This window comes from Chanos chanos, chromosome 14 (genome assembly GCF_902362185.1).
Source record: "Chanos chanos chromosome 14, fChaCha1.1, whole genome shotgun sequence".
NCBI classification, from domain to species: Eukaryota; Metazoa; Chordata; class Actinopteri; order Gonorynchiformes; family Chanidae; genus Chanos; species Chanos chanos.
In genome coordinates this window covers 16,155,040-16,175,779 of record NC_044508.1, presented here as the reverse complement: position 1 = coordinate 16,175,779, position 20,740 = coordinate 16,155,040, and the positions used below count along the sequence as shown (strand labels likewise).

The following is a 20,740-nucleotide window of genomic DNA, read 5'->3' as shown; positions in this document are numbered from 1 at the left end:
AAAGGGGAGGACCCAGACAGGTTAAAATGGACTAAGGCCAGTCTTTCTCATAACACCTCCATTAGCACACTATACGTGCAAGCGCAGCTTCTGTCGTAATACACCCATTATCCCCCATAACACTGAGAACTTTCCATGTACTTGTAATGTAATAATTATTTGCTCATTATTTTATTTAATTTTATTTGGTAGTGGGGGGGGGGGGGGGGGGGTATTGGGGCACTTTCTTGAAGTTTCGTGTCTGTGGGTTCTGTATTTCCAGTAATCTGTGGAGCAATATGTGAGAGCTTACAGCTGGTTGCCAGAGAGGGCATAGGCACCCACCCAAAATCATAGCAAGTTCCTCCTTAGTACTCCCCGCTTTTGTTTATCTACCCACAAAAAAACGCTGGGTGTGTGGGCTTCACTCCTACTACTGCATTGCACAACTCATCTAAGGAGAGGTGCAAGCTCACCTAGGGCTGTTGGCTCTATTCTGAAACAGAACGACTGTTTCTTCATTTCTGCAACAAACTGTGGACCTGTTAACGATCTTTTGAATTACACACAGCACTGATGCCAGCCAGCACCACCATTTGCGGTGCCAGGCGCGCCAAAGTGTTCGTGCTCTTACGCAGGGCGATGCCAATTTGTCTCCGACCGTGTAGTTGCATAATCAAGATCTTTCAGACTCATTTCAGTTAGCCCTGGTGTCAAGGAAAGCCCTTTAAAAGATAAAATTGAACACATCTGAGGAATCCACATGAGCACTGGGAATGCATCCTTCTGGCCCAGCTTAGCCTACAACAAAACCAGCAACATTCACTCTGAATAGACCTCAACCACCTACAAAAACAGAGCAGGCTCTTGCTTGTGGTAGCCAGAAACTCCTATCAACACAGCTAATCCCTTGTATAAACTCAGTACATTTCCTTTGCTGTAGCTGAGCCGCTTACGCAACTTTGGCTGGGGATATATATGTTCTCCTATTGACTTGCATGTAGCTGACTACTATTACAAATTGGGTGATGATTTCAAGCACACCATATTCAATTAGTATTATTTTAATAATCATTTTAAAAGTAGCTCTCAAAAGAATAATAACCAGGGTGGTCCAAAACAAATGACTTTAGGATTCAAAGAAGAAAGGACACCAGTACACTCCAAATGAAATGGAAAGTCATTGAGGCACCACTCCCAATCGCGAAACATTTTACCGGACAGCTTATTTCCCTCAGGGAGGTCTGTGGGGTCTTTTCATGGGAGTTCCGTGATAACATGACATGTACCTGGAACCTCAGCCAAGATCCACAACACACAGCCCTCTAGTTCAATCTCATGACATCACAAACAGTTGTCCCTTTCCAAAGTCCAGCAGACCGCCTACACATCACTCGTTGCCCCCGTAAGTCAATCAGTTGGAGGGTCGCGACCACCTCCGCCGCCAAGCAAGCCTATGTCGGCCTTCACCGTGACCCTAGCAGCTCCAGTCAGTCCACTGAACGACCCAATAAGAAACGCTCGCTGTACCGTCCGTCCTGTCATCAGAGGTTACTAGCTGAAACTGCAGTAGACTGTGACTCCATGGAAGAGAAGGCGAGAGGTATGCGGGCGCCAACACACTGACAGAGCCAGGAGGCGCCATCCTCTGGCTGCCCTCTAAGACTTTCCAGGGTCACGGCGGCATGACCGCACGTCGCCCCAAGACAGGCTTTTTATTCCCATCTATGGCCTTGTCTCCAAATACGGTCGACAAACGAGTCGTCTACAACTCCTGAGAAGCACGCCACGTCCCCATCTGTATCCTTTGTTCAATGCCGTCAATGTTGACCCGTCAGTGCACTGATCATTAACTCAGCGTAGACAGTCTCTAGCTGGACTTGAAAATGACTTTGGCCGGTAAGATGTACTGATGAGAGATTGTGAAGCCCGTGGAGTCAGGCCTTGGTCTGATGTTTGGTGAGATCAGATTTACTGAGCCAAGGCCGAAAACGATATCCAGTGCTCAGACCAAAGATCATTTCTCACCAAGCTGTACTTCTAGTAAAATCAGATCCATCATCTCCTCTTCCTCCTTAAGCGAAAAAGATATTACGTGATGTTCTCTACAAAAGGACAGATACAAGGCTACAAATGTCACCATCTTAAGACGCGGTTAACCCCAAACGATATATGGTAATGCGGTGAAAAGGGAAAAAAAAAATAAAAAAAGAAAGAACAAAGGAAATATTTCAGATTTATTTCAGGTTACTTCCCAATTTGTCTTCAGTGTGGGTGGGATTCATCGACTGTATCAAAGAATCCCACCCACGGTCTTAAGGCATACGGGAAGTGAAGTCTTTGGCGAAACCTTTCCCTTTTCTAGGAAACAATGAGAAGGGAGTCAGACAGTGACTAAATACATCCTGCTGTCCATTAGGGAATGCAGAGTGTTAATGGAACACCTCTCTGCCCCCAGAAGCAAGAGGGCCCATCACTCAGCCCCCGGGGTCATCTGTGGTCTCGTCAGTTAGGTCACAAAAAGAACCAAATGGAACTCCTCTTAACTCAAAAACCCCTCCCGCCCAAAAAATAAAAAAAAAAGATATATATATCTCAAACATTTTGGAGAGATTAACTTAAGCCTTTCAAAAGAAACTGGTCACACATTTTTCTTGGTTATGGGTCTTTTCTTGAGGTACACGTGAACAGTACGGAGAGGTGGTGAAGAATTGGACGTGGTTTCAGTTTCCAGACTAAGGTGTTGACGGATGTACACGACTGCCTAAATGCTGATGTTGAGAAGAATAACACAAATATTCAAACTCAACAGATCAGTCACACACACTGCTCATCCTGTACTCTCCTTAGAAATGGGAGAAATGGAACATCATTCTACAAGCTGAAAATATCACTAAGTTAAAGGAAAAAGTAAGGGGAAAAACATCTTTTTTTTCATGGCAACAGCTGGTTCATTTCATTAAACGGAGAGATCCCCTTAAGATTAATTGCATAAAAGCTACTGAAATTCTTTCAAGTCTAAATAGAATATTTTTTTTCTTTAAAGTTTCAACATGTGGAGACACTGTTAAGTTCACAATAAGGATGTGCAGGTCATGTTTTAGTACCTCCCAAAAATAGGGTTAAGGGCTGTTAAGGGGTTCGTTTTTAAAAGAACTTAAAGTTATTGGTGTGAGATTACAGGAACAAAAAAAACACCAGGAAGATAGTGGGTGAACAGGACAAAACTATTCAGTTTAATTAACATCAGCCAAAATATTAGTCACAAAAAGTTCTGTTCAGTTGAAGAAGTAGAAAAAAAGAAATCATGAGGGATGGAAAAAAAAAAATGTTTCCGAGTTGTTTCAAACCTTTGAGAGTCACAGGAATCTGATAAGGAATCTGATGGCTTTACGTTAAGGGTTGGCCTAGTGACACATCAAATGCAGATTAGTGGAGTAGAGTAGAGGATGTGAGGATGAGACCAGGGAAGGCAAACAGAGGTGATGTGATCATGTGACCCAAGTGAGTGAGTGTAAACTACTGTCCATGTACAGGATTATAAGGATTACAAAATGTACACAAGACACGAGTGCTAATCGTTAAGAATAAATAAGAACACACACTCGCTTTTCCAATATATCTCTTTTTTTATTGTAATCACAGAAAATGATAATGTAAGACATTCCTCTTGAGGCAGTGGGGCCCAAGTTGAGGAAGGAACATGTAAAAGAAGGGGAAAATGAGGGGAGGAAGGGTTGAGGGTTGGGAGTGGACCTTAAAGAGGTACATGCTGGGGTCTCGTAGAATCCTTAACACCACCTGCAGAAGAGAGAGAGAGAGACCATTTAGTGATATGAAAAGATTTCAACAAATCGTGGGAACTTTTTTTTTTCTGCCCATCTCCACTGGTATGAGAACAATTCAGAGGAAAGTAAGAAGAAATTTGACATGGATGGAACAACAGTTCTCTTAAAAACCCAGCGGGCCAAGTGTGCTTTAGGTTCCTGTAAGTGCTTAGGTTAGACGCGCGCTCGCCTCGCAAGGATATAAATTCTCTCATCTGTCACAGCCATATGGTTAGTTCTCTCACATCTGTTTTCATCTACGATCTTCTATGTCAGCCTAATTACTCATACAGTGGCATGAATAATCAAAATATTTTTGTTCCTTTTCATTTGTTTATTTACCGTCTACCTCTTGATTACAATCCTCAACAAATTATTAAAGAAGATTACTCGTGTTTTTCTTGGGCTGCGTTCATCTGTTCCGTGGAAAGGAGGAGGAATGGTCAGACATGTGATGGTATGGTTAAGTAGGCATTGCTGTGTGGGAAGGAGATAAGCTTGGAGCTCAATGAAAATGTGTAGAGCACTGCTTACATTCCACAGCCAACGACAGGTTTAGATCAGCGAATTCTGAACAACAGACCACAAACCTGTTCACCAGCCGTCACGGCTATCTATATACCATCTATATACCATCTAAGGGCAAAGCAATGCTTGCAGAGAATGATTCATGGCTGTTCAAAACAGGAGGAACTGATGGTGCCTTCAGATTGCAGATGTGTTGACTGATTTAGGTTTCTGAGGTGTTGCATGTGAAAACACCTCGGTATGTCAGTGGCCTCATTTATAAGAAGATGGGAGAATGCCATACAGTGAAAGTGTGAGAAAGGAAAACGGGGAGGGGGGTTAGACAGTATGTACTGAGATATGATGTAACACATTCAATGAGACATTGGGTGAGAAGGTTCTGGAATGTCCGCCTACCTTTGAGGCGGGAAAGCTCATTCATCAATGTACTCAAAAGGCTCTGGAGGCTCAGGTTCCTGCTCTTCCTCCTCGATCTTGGGGCCGTGCGCAGAGACTGGCTCCACCAGCTCCTCCTCTTCCTCACTGGTGTCTTTCAAGATGATAATGCCGCCCGTGTGGAGCTGGGAAAAGACAGATGTTGACCGGATAAGAGCGAGACCCAGGTTTTCATGGGTCAACGCTTACATAAACCACGCTAAGGGATTTAGTATATATAAATGCTTATTGAACTACACTTCCAGAGACACTCCTATATAGGACTGTAGTAAAACAAAGAAAATGAAAGACATGGTGCCAATTAATACCGAGAGCGATGCCAGATAAATGTTTACAGAAGAGAATCCCTTTCTATTAAGCGCTGAGAATCTGTTCTTTCAAAAGATCTTCTCTCAGAGTTTTCGGTGACTCAACGTGAAAGCTGGCATTATGAGCATTAATTAATCTCCGCGCGCAACGACATGGGTAAATAAACTCCAAAAGTAGACGACCCTCTGTCCCATTCTGCCGGCACTTGGGGTGAAGAACAGCCCTTAATCACGAAGATGAAGTTCATCCTTTGGCTCCTCAGCTCTGCTCTGCAGAGGTCCAATCGTTCTGGCCCGTGGTTCTGACCTGTCTGTGACCTGCAGGTTTGGCTCCTTTGCTCAGTCTGAAGCACTGGGCTGATCAAGTTCTCACACTGTCATGTCTTACTCACATTCATCACCAAGAGGACTACGCTCTCACTAACACGGAAAGAAACGACCAAGCCGCTGAACTGAGAATGCATGGAACCCTTGTGTTAACTGTATACACTAAGTGTGTATGCACTCCTTGGAGTCTGCTCAATCTCAGCATCCTTATTGTACTGCTCTCAAACTGAGCCTCTCACTGGTAATCCCACTCGCTGTCTGCAATCTAAGTAGGGGACGTTTTAGAACGCTGACTCATTAATATGGCTTGTCGACAAAGACTGAACGGGCAATTTCGTAATTTCATTAAAAATAAAACACTTTCAAATGACCAAGATTTGCCATTAATAATCATTACTTAACAAGCGGCGGACCGAAGACCTCTATTTAAGGTGGACTGTTACACTGGAGAGAGGCCAACAGGCATCTTTGCTAGGACTAACGAGAGCTCTAATGGCTAAAACAGGGAAAAGCTCTCAGCTGTTTATTTGGACTTTTCGGCTGACAGTCATCTTTATGAGTCAGATTGCGGGTTGCCACATATCTAATTTTATTTATGGTGGAAAACTGTCAACATTTCCTGCGGGTCAGAGATTGAAGCTTTAATGGCTACTGCTTTTATGGGTCAGTTGAGTTTTTCCTCCCTATTAAGTAACAACGGGGTTATGCAGACACTGATCCGGGGTAAAGTCGGAGCAGATCTGAGAAAATTGGGTTGGTGTAGAGCAGCAGAATAAAAGGATGACCCAAAAAAAAAAAAAAAAGGGAAGAAGCCTTACTGGTTTGAAGGGCTGGTAACGGCAGGCCTCGGGCATGGTGAGCACTTTGAGCTGGGCAGGCATCACTCGAGCTGGGTTCTCCAACAGCTGGAAGTTGGGCTCCGCTTCTTTCTTCTTCTCCTTATCTTTGTCTTTATCTTCATCTTTCTTTTCCTTCTCAGCCTCTAATTCCTGAAAGGAATACGACACGATTAAGTGAGTGTACAACATGATTAAGTTTTCACCAACATCGGAGCATAGCTTACTACCCGACGTGCTTATTTGTCCGAATAAAATAACGAACAGAACTTTACAGCTTTCATTAGATAATTCATTGGGCGCATGGAAAGGTCACAGAGGACACACACGGGGCGACATTCAGAGATCCTTAAACATGTCAACAGTTCTTTAAAGTCTCTGCTCTGTTCTTTCAGCGTTGGTCAGAGTTGAGGCTCCAGAGTGCATGTGCACGACAGCCTGCATCAGGCCCTGGCAGATCTGATGCTAGTCTGGAATTATGACCCATGGCGGGTCAATGAGCCATAGCTGCACCAAAGAATGTGTAAGACTTGAGACGTGTGTCTTTGTATGCAGGAATGAGCCGGCAAACAACAGGGCCGCTCTCAGTTACTGTAAGTGTGGAAGAGTTTGTGTTTGATTTGCTCCATCTGAGTTTGGTTTCTGGTATCGTCTTCCCTGTGCACTCTGTACTGTAAGACTGAGGCCTTGTGTAACTAGATGTTAAGACAAATTGTTTGAAGCTTTTCGGCCAAATCGTTCTGAACTAGCCTAAGATCTCAAGAACCTCTCACAACGGGGGAAACACGTAAATCTCAGAGGAGCAATTATAGCGTGCGTTAATTTTCCCTGATCAGTGCCGGAGAGACAGCTTCGCTGACATTAAGTTTTAACAGAGTTGACAGGGACTGGCGCTAATTCGCTCTAATCCAGCTGTGTGATTCATGGCTGAACTGGCAACATCAGAGGAAGACCTGAGAAAACAGGCAGGAAAATGACCCCATTGCTGCCACCACTTGAGACTCTGTACAGCCCAGGTCTGTAAGCCATTAGGAAATCAAAACCCATTCAAAAGACCATTCTTCAATGGCAAAAACCCCAGTTTGTGGGCCTCAACCACTTTCCACTTTTCAAAAGGAGCTCAGGTTTTTGTGAGGAGGCGCCTCAAGTTGTGCTTCAGAAACGTCTGAAAATACACAGATGTGAAAACAGGAGGGTCCATCGGTGGAGACTCACGGCACGAGAAAAATGACGTGAAGATGAGAACTGAGGAGGGTTTTTATTTTTTTTTCCCCTAAATGAGGTTTAACTTTGTGTGCTTGTGTGTGTGTGGACTTTACATTGAACGATAAACTTACCACTTCCATCTTTTCCTCCTCTTTCTCTTTCTTCTCCTTTTCTTTTTCCTTCTTCTTAGCTTTAGCGGTGATAGAGAGAACGGCGGTCGAAACCTAGCAGATACAAGCATACAATAACTGCAAAACTGCACAGAAGCCAAGACACAATCAACTACCATCAACACAATACATTAAAACTATCAACCTACTAACAGCCAGCCTAAACATAAAGGTACAGGTAACAGCTACATAGACCAAGGAATAAACCAAAGATATTTAGATAGATTGTCAATCTACGTAACACTGCAATTGGATTAAATGAGAGAGCATAATTTATTTGCACGAAATGCAAAGCGCTGAGCTCAGTCTCCAATTGGGTAAAGATCAATGACACTCCTTTACAGGCTCACCTTCTCCTTCTCTTTCTCTTTGGGCACTTCCAGTGCTGGTGGGTAGGCAAATGTCGAGGGCTTACAGTTGGAGCGATACTGAACTTTGGGCATCTGGGAGGAAAGGTAAAGAACACATCAATATGCATTTCTGGAAAACTGACCCACCATCTGTGGGTTTTCAACAGGGATGAAACTGCTCCGCCATAGATCGGAGTTTATGCCGCCGGGCAACCGTGTCCAGGGAGACGGCAGAACAACGGGGCTGGCACTGGGCAGGCGTGAGCAGGTGCTGAGAGGAGTAACTCATTGTTTCTGAGCTAAAGCGTAATACTTTTCATTACCCGTCTGCCTTTGCCGTTTATTCTAGGGGAGCCAAGGCGTAAGGCCTGTGAGGATTTTTTCTGGTCGCTTCATCTTTGTACTTCTGACTCTGTCTTTATATAACCTTAATTTAAAAATATGGCCAAATAAATAAAGCAATCTAGAGTGTTATGGCTCTTCCTGTGTATCTGGCAGAGTTTTGAAAAGGATTAGCACGGAGGCTGCTGGTAGAGCTGGCATAGATCAGTCGCACTCTGTCCTCAAAACCCTCAGGACAACAGAAACCCCATCAGGTGCTTTTCATTTATGGCTGGCAGAGTCACCCTGAGCAAATATCACAGAGAAACCCTTGTGCGGTCGCCCTGTCCATTTGTCAAAATTAGAGTGTTAGACAAGTGCGGCTCAAAACAAGATTAAGAGAAAGACAACTGATGAAAACCAACCTCAACAAAACTGCCGTTCGAGAACTAATACTTGAGGTGCTCACATCATTAATATGTAAATTGTGTATGTCAAAGAAAGCAGTGTTATTGCTTCATACCTTCAGATCCTTGTTGAGGCCGATGATGGCGGTTGGTGTGAAGGCCAGAGAAAGGAAGTGAGACAGAGGGAACCAGAACCAGAACTGAGTGAACACAAGCAGGCCCACCACAGACGGCATGTGTGTGTGACCCGTACGTGACTGCAGAGAGATGGTGACATTACGACCACCTGAAGAGCAGGAGAAGAGAGAGAGAGAGAGAGAGAGAGAGAGAGAGGAGGGATTCAGAACTGGGCTTTCACACCTCAAGGAAAACACACAGATGCTCTCCATTAGCAACGTCTCAGTTCCTCAGCGCCTCCTGCCCTTCCGTTCGCAAAGCAGCGGTTTTGAATGGTCAGTTATTCATTGTGAACACTTATCGCGTTAAAGATGATTAAAAGCGAAAAGGGGACGATTACAACAATGCCCTGGTGATTGGAAGAGGACAGGAGAGAACATTAAACCACTAAATCAATGCCCTGGTGATTAAAAGAAGACAGGGGACAACAGTAGAACCTTAAAACAATGTCCTGGTGTTGTCTGCAGAAAAAGAGCAGGACTAGCTGAGCCTTTTCCTGCATCTATATAAAGCAGAGGTGATGATGCTGAATTAGAGCGTGATTAGAGTATGATGTGAAGGTCGAAGGGAGGAGAGGTGGAATAACAGCCCTCCTTCCTTCCTGGGAACAGTAAACGGAGGGAGAGTCAGATAGAGGAAAGGCAGGAAAGAGGTGTGGGGTGTGCTCATCTCGATTCAATGTATTTTCAGAACAAAGAACGTGTGACATTAGGTTTTAGACCAACCTGAAGAGAGAGAGAGATTTTTTTCTTTCTTAACCTTCCATTAAAGGGCAGACAAAAATCACCGTAGACAATAGCAAACATTTTTCAAAGACCTGTAAGTCGCACAGAAGTTTCCTGCCTGCCCTAAAGCCTCTGATACATTTGTCATGATGGCCATGGACACCTTGACTGAGCAGCTGATATGACTTCTTCATATTTTGTACTAAGTAATTCCGACATATTCTCACAAAGTTAAAATAAAGCCTTTTTTAAATTTTCAATTCACATTAAAAATTGAAACCTAGTAACACTGAGAGCAAACACCTAAGCTGTTAGTGGTTTCAAAAAGTCAGTCATGTTCTGGAAAGCACTAAGGTGCTGAAAGAGTGTTTTAAGAGATGTTTGCCTGTGAGCAAATGCTGAATGTTAAACCTGGGGCCAAAGTTAATACCTGTGGTCTTGCTCATTTACAGAAATGAGATATTTGTCACACAGGGCCTGTGTTCACGTGTCTACGCCCTTTGCAATGAAGTCTGCGGCGGCAGCCAAAACGCAGGTCATTAAACTGAATCAATCACACCCTCTTCTGATAATACGTACAGCTCCTCAAGGCAAAAAGCAAAAACCATTCATCGTAACATGTTCATGTGATTCATTCTACCTGGGAAAAGGCTGCATTTGAAGCAGCGTGAGACTGTTTTAAAGAAAGTGAGGAAGAGTTTCATAGAATTTCATAGTTGCCTCTCCCTCCCTTTCTCTGTCAATCCATGCTCGTGGATGAACGGCAGGAGAGCAGGTGTTGGCCGTCGTTTTGAGAGGAGGGAAAAACGAGGTCCTATCTGGTTACTGATCTGGAAAGATGAGGATCTTATGTTCTCATCTCGCGCCGAGGACGGAGGGTTTTGTCTTGGCATGCCTACGGATTCTGTGTTATTTAACAGTGTTGCCTGTCGCCATGGCGCTGTTCCACATAACTCAATGCGAGGAACAAACGAAACAGCAAAACCTGCTGCTGGTTAAGATGAAAAATTAAAACAGAAGAGGGTTTATAACCGTTGCAGTTGACGCACAAGCCTTCATGTGATTCAGCACTTGTCAGTGAAGTGTTGGTGAAATAGCTTGGTGCTTTCAAAATTCTAAAGATTTGAGTTTTTAATTTCACTTTTCTAATACAGGCTAATAGGTTAGCTTTCTCCCAGAGTAAAACACAAAGCCAGACACATGTCTGTGTGTGTCTGTGGGTGATGCACAGATATACACATATACAGATATACCTCCTAGACTGCACAGATATACACACCACCACAAGAGTACATGCACACTCATGCATGCCTACACACACACGCACGCATGCACATAGACACACACACACACACACACACAGTCTTGAAGATGGAGGCACATCGCTATCATCAGTAGACTGGTTATGTAGGAACTAATGCACCAGGCCAGATTTATACAGTCCTTCTAAGATCATTAGGAGGAATATGCTAGAAGCAGTTGTTCTTTAAGAGCACAGAATGGAATCCCTCACCTGCATCCAGGATACCCTGAGCCAAGATAGCACCAAACTTAGCCATCACGTCATCGTGCTTGTCATTAATGACCTTAGAATACAGCTGCCTGAACTGGTTAACCTGTGGAGAAAGACAGTCCATTAAACCATCAAAAAGGGTCGGTATCATGTGTCACAGTGCAGTGTCTCCTTGTGTTACGATCAACACACTGAACAAGGTTAGCTCAGGACACACCACATTAATACAAACAAAAAAAAACCATGCATGTAAACATATAGGCCAGAATGTAACAGTGTTCTACAAATGCCCATGGGGTGACTATTAGCTCTTTTTAAAAGCATGCAGAAAGCAATGGATGAAATGGAGCTTCTCCCATTCTTTAAAGGATTTCTCAGTCCTCTTCTGCTCAGATTTAGCAGATGTAGATTTGGTGTTTAATGCTGACTTGGTGTAACTCCTGTTTTTGTCAAACTCCTGCTTTATCTTCTCCTGATTTGGCACGGCTAAACTTCCTCTGCCACAGGTTAGAAAAGAATTATACTTTAAAAGAGATCCTTCACTGACAATACCGAGTACCACACTACTGTCTATTTATAAACCCCTTAAAACAGTCGCTTCTAAATCCAGTTACACTCCTCTGTAAAAGTTTCAAATGAATAATTATGACCATTCTACAAATACAAGGGATCCAGGACACACAAGTTTGTTTGTGTGTGTGAGTGTGTGTGTGTGTGTGTGTGTGTGCGCGTGCATGCATGTCCAGCTTCAACAAAGGCTTTCCTCTGCTAACGTGCAGGGCTAAAGTACAGAGATGGAGGCGTGGGTATTGATTCTGATAAATATTTGTGGCTGAGTGAGCCCATGGGTATTAAGCCCTGTCTCTGCTCAGGCATTTGACCAATTTAAACAAAGAAGTGAATGAGCAGAGCAGGGCTATAGTAAATAAACGTTTTAAAACATGGCCCGTTATCAAATTAAAATGTTTCCTGTGCCATTTAACAAACCGCCTTAAAATGCCTATGTTTTCCACACAGAATTCGAGAGAGAGAGAGAGAGGGGAACCACGGCGAAACAAGATGTGTAGAACGTTATATGGAGGACTAGCTTCTCTTTATTTCTCCATTTCTCTCTCCATCTCTGACCTCAATATATCAGCTTAAGCCCAGTGAGAATGCGTGGGTCCCTGGAGCCCTTCTCATATGAGTGTCTTTATTAGTGGCCGGCTTTGAATCAATGGTGGATCGAGGCTGAGCGTGGATGAAGTTGAGAGCGGGCGAGAGAGTGTGTCAAGGAGTCATTTCAGAAGCAATCAAAGAACTAATGCACTTCATTGTACTTCACTGATGGGGCTTGGCCGCCAGCCCGAAAAGCTATCTGGCTTTCACTGAAGCACCAAAACACAGACGTGTGCACTGAATATTTAAGAATCCAGTGTGGAGAACAACAAAGATATCTTCGTTGTCTTTCTCTAGAACTGTCATAATTAGCCCACCTATGAATTGGGATTTTTTGAATGCCATATTTGACCATAGAACTAAACTGGAGAGAAAAGCATTTTGAAACTCAACGGACCATTGTGATGATTTACAATGTTGCTGAAGGACATGAAGTGGGAACACAAGCTTGTGCAGGAGAGGAATGACTAATAGTCTATGTTTTTTATGTTCATGTAAGCTAGCTCACCTTAACACTATAAAAGGAGATGTTTGCATTGCAAACTACTGACCTCTGTGAACAGTCCTACTGGAATTCCAACAAATATTTTTATATCTGTCAGATCACATTACATGCAAAACAAAACCAAAGATTTTACCTAGATGTTTACGTTGGGAGAAATAAATTTACTAGGCGGCCTTTTGTATTGTGGACGTTCCTAAAGAAGCACGGTCCATTTCAGAGTTGACAGAGGTTTGGGCTTACCTTTGGACAGGTGACCTCTGTCTGCTGTATCATGATGAGAGCGGAGGCGATGAGTGCTCCCTGTCTCACGTAGTTAACCGGATCGTTGGTCATTGGCTCCAGGAGATTTATGGCTTCCTGTTAAAAATTAACACATTTCTTCATACAGATAGACGGATAGATAGAGACACAGATAGATAGATAAAATACCAAAATGATTGATTTTTCCCAAAGCAGGTCAGTTAAACCTTGACCTGAAGGTCGTTGAAAGTCAACGTTACTGCAGACCTCCTATTAACATCCCTGGAGACAGACTAATGGAAACACACACATGGCCAAGGTTATAGCAGATGGCAAATTCCTTGCGGCTTTTCACCTAAACCGCACACTTATTAGAGACCCAGGCGCATGTAAGTAATCAACACTAGCACCTGTGACCCACTTCACGTCAGTGCCGCTTTCTCCAAATGTGCTGGCTCATCTCTGAGAAAGACTTGTTTAAATACAGCAGTCCATCATTCCTTGTCTGCCAAAGCCATAGTGATTCACGCTCTGTTGCCTGGGAAAGGCATCAGGAGCCTGAAACTTACAGCAGCTCAACAAGGAGAGTCCTCCATGAAGGCTACTATGGAACAGTGATGTCCCAGTGTTTGCACAGAAGCACTGTTTAACAGCAAAACTGCAGCTCTTTCAGGAGAGAAGAAGTGAGTATAGAGAAGCATTTGATTTTTTTTTTTTTTTTCCAAGTACTCCAAGCGATTTCTTGCGTCTAACAGCGGAGAACCAGTGGGCAGTTCAGACCGAAGCCACTTGGCCTGAGCCGGTTCGGCTCCAAGAAGCCTGTGGACATTCGGTGCCAGAAAACACGACAGCCACGAAAAATGGAATCCAGACACAGTCAAAACACAAACTAACGCCCAAGAAATTACACGGATGCACCTCACGGCCATTTTGTTCTCCCTCATTTGATTTCGTAGAAAAAATGCATGAATTCAAGGCTAAGTGTGAATTCTTTTTCCCTTTTCTTTCCGGCCGACGTTTAAAGCACAGCTCGTCTTCTCTCGAGCTGAGAAAATCAAACTGCGAAGGAGTGGTGCAGAGAGACGAGGGTCAGGACGGAGAGGTTACGAAGGAAAAACAAAGGTACGAGAGGAGGAAAATAAACGTATGCCTCTCCTTACAGTAAAGGTGAAACATCTCAGCTGTCACGCATACTATACATTCTCAATCCTGGGCAAAGACCCAAAACCACATCCTCTTCCTGATTGGTCGGTTGGGTTCAATTGGGGATAGTTACTGTCAAACCTAATCTTTGAGGTGAGCTGACACAAACCATGTTGTATAGAGGGCCTGAGGATTAAAGCACACTCACAAAAAAAAGGTAAAGGCCTGGCTCTTTTGTTTTTTTATTTTGCAAAAGGAGATTTCCTAAGAGTAAATCAATTTGCGTCAATAACCAATAAGAAAGAAGAGAGAGGGAGGGGGGGAGAGAGAGAGAGAGAGGGGGGGGGGGGGGGGAGAGAGAGAGAGAGAGAGAGAGAGAGGGAGGGAGAGAGGGAGAGAAAGAGAGAGAGAGAGAGAGAGAGAGAGAGAGAGAGAGAGAGAGAGAGACAAACCATATTCTCTGTCTTCAGAGAATCTCTCATTTCCATCATTCTGCATATTTTTCTATTCAAGCAAGTGTGTCCAACTCATTTATCACTCATGAACTGCTGATTCAGCAGCCATTGCAGGTTTGTGTTTGAAGGATGTATTTGAAAGTTTTAAACAACTTTTCTAGGCCCTTTTTTTTGTCAGCGCACTACAAGTTAAAATAATATGGCAATAAAAATATCCAAAACCCCAGGTGTATATATTATGGTCCTGGCGCTGACTGTACCGGGTGACCCAAATTAGCAGGCACTTCACCATACCTCTCCTTCACTAAATCGCAGAGGGAAATTAATGGCGCCCAGGCCAGCACATTTTCCCTGGTTTTCCAGCCTCTTACACAAGACAGTCCTTAATTCTGCTAGGATCTCCACACCTGGGAGTGATCAACGCACTCCGTTAATGTGATCAGACCAAGGGAGAATCTCCTCTCTCCATTCCGATTAACTGTTGCTTAGTCAATCGCTACCTGTACTGCATGTTTTTACATGTAAAAAAAAAAAAAAAAATCTGATCACAGCAGACTCCTAGTTCCCAGAGATTTCAGACTCTGTACTGACATATTAATTACAGAGGTAATGCATATTAATTGCTACGCGAAACAAAGTATAATTGTGGAAAGTCTATGGTGGGAGATGTGTCTGCTGTGTAGAGAAGCAGGCTGGGGCAACACTCACCTTGTTTCCAGTGCCGGCACAGCAGATGCCCAAGGCCATGGCAGCCCCACAGCGTACATGAGGGTTATAGCTCTCAGACAGGAGGGAAACCACACTGGGACATTGTTCTGGAGTCCTGCAAACACACAAACAGATCAACAGTCAATATACCCTGCGGTCCACTGACCTATTAGATGTGTAGCATGCGGGCCCTTTGTGAGAATATGGGCGTGGTGGGAACATTCACTACCAGATCATCAGATAAAGCCATTCTTTAAAATTGGATCATAACAAATCACTTTATTTAGACAACAACTGGTTTGCTCCACAATGGGTGTGAGATGGCATTTTGTGATGTCATGCTTCTTGAAAGACCTCATTAACTTCACAGCTTGTTACACAAAACAAAACAAAAAACACAAAATGTAACTGGCAAAGGGCCACTGGTCTGTGCGCATTTAAAAAGTCTGACAATTAATTGGTTTAAAGCTTGTCCAAGCTTTTATGCGTTTTCTCATCTTGGAGAGGTGGTGTGGCAGCAGAACATGGAAAGCAAAAGTGTGCTTGAGCGCCTAACCATTTTGCAAGACTAAAGCTCACTGGCTTGAGGTATAATTGCATGCGGTCTGAAGCGAAAATGTTTTTGTTAGAAAATATTTCTGTAGAATACAAACTGACAATTATGCGCACACTAAATGGGGGATGGTGCCAAGGTAAGTAAGATGCATGGTTTAGCGCAGGAAACGGCTGCCTATTACGTCCTACACGGTGAAAACGGGTTTTTCATTCTTCCCAACAAGGGGATGGAAAGACTGGAAAGCTCCAGGCCTCAGTGGTTGAATCCACTACAATGGCACACTTAGAGCTGAGAAATGTGCAAGCCATTACCATAGTCTTTTGTGATGAATAACATTAGATACCATTACACTGGAGGGACTTCAACACACTGTAAGGGGAAAACAAATGACTGAGCCTACAGACAACTTCAGGGATGTCCAACCTTCACAATATAGTCCAATACAATACAGCATGGTCCTTGTCATTCTTAATTCCCTTCCACTTTTCTGTTCAACAGAAAACATAGTACCATCCAACATTACCTGTGTATGCCAGAGGGCCTCTTTCCCCTGTCACATTTTCCCTGGCTCTTGTCAATGTGTTGTTTTAATAAAGAGGGACCCTTCACAAGTTCTTTTTAAACTAGCTCAAATACCTTGAACCTCCCCTACATATAGGTCCCACCAGCTGTGTCGAAAAGCTTTCTTTAAACAATTTACACAAGGTGATTGTGACTCCCTTAACTGAGGGTTGAGGTTGGGGCTGCCAGTTTGGATCGGGTGTGGTCAGGATTAGGGGGCTGATCTCGGTTGGCCAGGGAATGGCCCCTGCTGTATTGAGAACCCTTAGCTTATTTCTGAATGGCTCCAGACCCAGGTGACCATGAGTGCTGCCAGGACAGAAATCCTTGCAAGTGCAAGCAGAGCACTACACACAGTCATCAAATCAGACACGATGCTTCTGTCGAGCGCTTTTAAAAAAAAAAAAATAAATAAATAAAAAAAATTCGGTCTGCTCAGGGCATTGTGCAAATTCTGACATGCTCTAGAAAACGACTGCCTTGGTATACGCACATTTATTTATGTAATATGATATTTATGCAATAAGAATCACATGGTGGAAAAATATGGCAATTCTCTGTGAAGTTCCAATGCACATCCTCTTCTCATCTAAAGGACCTAGATTCAGGGTTAAAAAAAAAAAAAACATGCAACCAATCCACATTCAGAGAGAAAAGACGTCAAGAGCTAAATTACCATTTATCACACTAAACTTTGACGTCTTCAAAGGAATTTTATCTTTGTGGGACCTGGATTTGGGTGGATTTTCTAGCAAACCTATTGACTACGGATTCTTAGGTAGAAGGTGAACATTTGAGTATGACTCAAGAGGAATTTAAGTAGTAGGGAACGCCCTGAACCAAGAAAGCTTAATCCAAACAGACTGAGAGAAATTCAGAGTTTCAATGATGAGAAGTTTGTTTGTTTTTTTATTTACTCCTAACGATCCTGTTCAGTGTTGAGAATTCTAATGCTCAAAAGAGATTACATTTTAAATACTGAAAAACAGATTAAAAAAAAAAACAGCTAGGTCAGGCAAAGAGCATGTTATCAGCAAAGTTATTGATCTGCACTGAAAAGCCGCTGTTACAAAGATTAACATGGCCAAAGCCATAATCTGTGTTGAAGAGATCACCACATTGTATTAAATTTCCTATTAAGTCTCTATTTGCCGTGAAGGTCACTTCAAAACCAAACAGCAGGGCCTCAATGCCTCATTGACGCTCTACTACCAGAACAGAAGACAGAGAACCCACATCACACAAAACAAAAATTGTAAAAATGCCTAAATGCTGACTTCACAATTCCCGGTTTTCAAAGCCATCCAACAAAACATCAAATTATTCTGATTCTCTCCTTAGAATAATTTATAATCATAGAACAAGGGTTTCTTTTTGTTTCAAGAGACAATCAATTGCTCTGACTAACTGCAGAGAAGTTGAGAGGCAGTCATCCTGCCAAAACTACAATTACTCAACATTTTCCTCTGCAGAGCACTGAAGCTTAAGTACCTTGGGTGTGACTCAGTCTCACATTCTAAATCATAAAGCCTCCTCTGGAGCTTTTGCAATTCCGGTGAACTGTATTACACAAGTAACAATTTGCATTACACAAAAGCAAAAGAGCTTGTCACTTGTCATGCTGCAAAAAAACTGGAACAGCTGCCTCATCTTCTGATAGCAGGAAGCATTTGCGTGCTTAAGTGACTGAACCTTTGAATTTAATTGGTTGGGAAGATAGTATTTTGTCATCTAAATACTTGCATCCTAGGAAAAGTAGGATTTTTTCTTTTGAGAGCACCTACCATTGTGGTGAACAGTCTTTGCATGTAAGATTTCATCAGCTGCACAAGCATCTGTGCATGCACACCATATGCATCACACCAGCTTTGCATGTTTATACACACAGGTAATATGTAGATATATAAAGCTAAAATTCACACACACTGACCTCTGTCCTGCATCTTGACAGAAAGAATCATAATGAATGAAGTGATATACACAGATCAGACTTAGCCATTTTCAGAGCTGTCATTGTCAACATGAACTACTAGAATTACTAGAGTAAACACTGTACCTTCTGCTAATGATTAGAACCTACTAGAAATAAGTGGTATGCAGGGGTATGCGATACTGGCAAAAAAACGATATTTCGATATTTTCTGGGATTCTGTCGATAACGATATGTAGACGATATTTTGCATCCTTCAAAAATGTGTTTGTAAAAGTCTTATACTGTGCTAGCTCGCTCTTGTTAACACGATATTAATTGTTACTTACTAATGGTATCAATGGAAACAACATATTCAATGAACTGAAGCATTCAAGTAAAAACAATACAAAAACATAATCACCAGTGCAAGTATTATTGAGATCAAACAGTTTGCAGATGGTGAAACAAGTTAGTTGTCGAGCTCTCTTTAATGGCAACTGATGTCCGACATAATTTCAAGACTGCCACCTTTTGAGTCAAAAGGCTGGTGGTGTCTGTATTTTGTCTCCTGGCACATTTGTTCACTCATGTTTAATTTCAGTCATGCATTTTAGGCAGCTGCGCTAACTTAACTTGTAGTGTGGTGACCATGTACACCTATACCAGCACACTGCATGCACTTTCAATGCACGTGCACAGCAGTCTATCCTACTGGGCTGCATGACGCAGTGAAGGCGATAATGTAAGCTCGCACATCGTTAAAAACAATTATGATATTATTGTAGATGATACATAATCGCACACCCCTAGTGGCATGACAGTTTATGAAGTCATATCACTTAAGTGGTGACGCTGTATAAACCGCATAAGCAATGCTAACTACTCTGTGGGATTTAGGGTCAGAACATTACAAGAATAAAGACATAATATAACGAGAATAAAGTCATAATATTAAAAAAAAAAAAAAAACAAAAAACAAAAAAAGAGCATAAAGTCGCAATTTTACTAGAAAAAAAGTCAGAATATTACGAGAATAAAGCAATTTTAGGCTTCGTGTTATTTTAGAGGGGAAATATCAGAAGAGCAGGTGGGGCATCTTGTGACGTTATACTTTAGTACAAGTTTCACAAGTAACGAAATACTTAATCTTTTGGCACATCAGCACCAGTTGTCAGAAGCAGGCCCAGGCTCCCATTGACTCTCCTCTTGCCTGTTTTGTTGATTGCTAGTAATATATTTTAAATATAATTTAATTCATTTTAAATTACATTTTTTTCTCAAAGTCTTACAATTTTATTCTCATAATATTATGATTTTTCTTGTAAAATTACAACTTTATTATTATAATATTACAACTTTTTTCTTGAAATATTATGACTTTATTCCCCTAATATTACGACCTCATTCTCGAAATCTCAGAATTTTATTTCCTCAATGTGGCCCTAACATTCCGTTGTAGGAAATCATCTCATGCATGTAAAGGACGGCCCCAAGAAGGTGACATACAAACTCTGCATGCACCGACTTTGCCGTTAGCATTGTCGTTAACAGGTGGCTTCCTTCGCGTGTGCGCTTGTTAAATGCCCATTATTATTGTTTTGTATTTCTCTGTAAGGTAGCAGTGTTAACAAGGTTACTTATAACATTCTTTCTCAGCCCTGGAACTCAAACCATTTTCTAAAGGCCCAAACAATTATTTAAACAATTAAATTAAAATCATATCATAAACATGTGACAACTAGTCAACTAATGGCTTGAACTAACGACTACTAGTCAACTAGGAAAATCTTTGGTCAGGGGCAGCCCTAGTGGGATTGCTCAACGCTACGTTTTCATAACGCTGTCAAGATCGCTGACTCAGAACAGATTTGTGTTGACAGAATTCCTACTGCATTGTGCTCTGAAATCCTCTCTGAATGTTAATCTTTATTTTATGCCTACTCCTAATTTGGCGTAAGAGTCACACCACAGCATAGCTAAAAATGGACCTATGTCTTGTTGGTACCCCTGTCTTTCAAATCTGTATAATGATCTAGGCTTACAGTCACAACTTATAACTATTTTCATGTCCTGTTGCTGCAAACATAGTCCTAGGTTACAACAAAACGCTGTGTGACAAAGACAGTGCAAAGCTAACTGATTTTAAATTTCACAATATTTTTTTCTCCTAAGTGCGACTAACTGAAAATGCAACCTGAAAAATACACACCGCCAAAATAAAATCAAAAATTGTAAATACACACCGCCAAAATAAAATCATTCGCTCTAACTTTTGAACATAGTACAATCACTGTAATAGTAAATTTAGTCTGGTTTCACAGTGGCTCAGTGGTTAGCAATGTTGCCTCACAGCAAGAAGGCCCTGGGTTCGAATTTTCGCCGTTCCAGGTCCT

The 20,740-nt window shown here is 42.3% G+C and overlaps 1 protein-coding gene across 4 annotated transcripts in view; it reads right to left on the bottom strand.

Annotated features, from left to right (window-relative positions):
- Positions 1-3,619: 3,619 nt before the first annotated feature.
- psmd1 (proteasome 26S subunit, non-ATPase 1) overlaps positions 3,620-20,740 on the bottom strand; it is a 37,614-nt gene continuing 20,493 nt past the window's right edge. The window contains exons 17-25 of one of the 4 annotated variants that reach the window (XM_030791291.1): positions 15,319-15,433; positions 13,013-13,129; positions 11,110-11,212; positions 8,811-8,980; positions 7,967-8,059; positions 7,578-7,670; positions 6,223-6,393; positions 4,731-4,894; positions 3,620-3,780 (exon numbers count right to left, since the gene is read on the bottom strand). In XM_030791291.1, coding sequence (XP_030647151.1) covers positions 4,748-4,894; positions 6,223-6,393; positions 7,578-7,670; positions 7,967-8,059; positions 8,811-8,980; positions 11,110-11,212; positions 13,013-13,129; positions 15,319-15,433 — 1,009 coding nt within the window. In that variant the 3' untranslated portion in view covers positions 3,620-3,780; positions 4,731-4,747. Of the gene's footprint in view, positions 3,781-4,730; positions 4,895-6,222; positions 6,394-7,577; positions 7,671-7,966; positions 8,060-8,810; positions 8,981-11,109; positions 11,213-13,012; positions 13,130-15,318; positions 15,434-20,740 lie in introns of those variants that run through there. The other 3 variants (XM_030791292.1, XM_030791293.1, XM_030791294.1) reach the window with 3 other exon arrangements.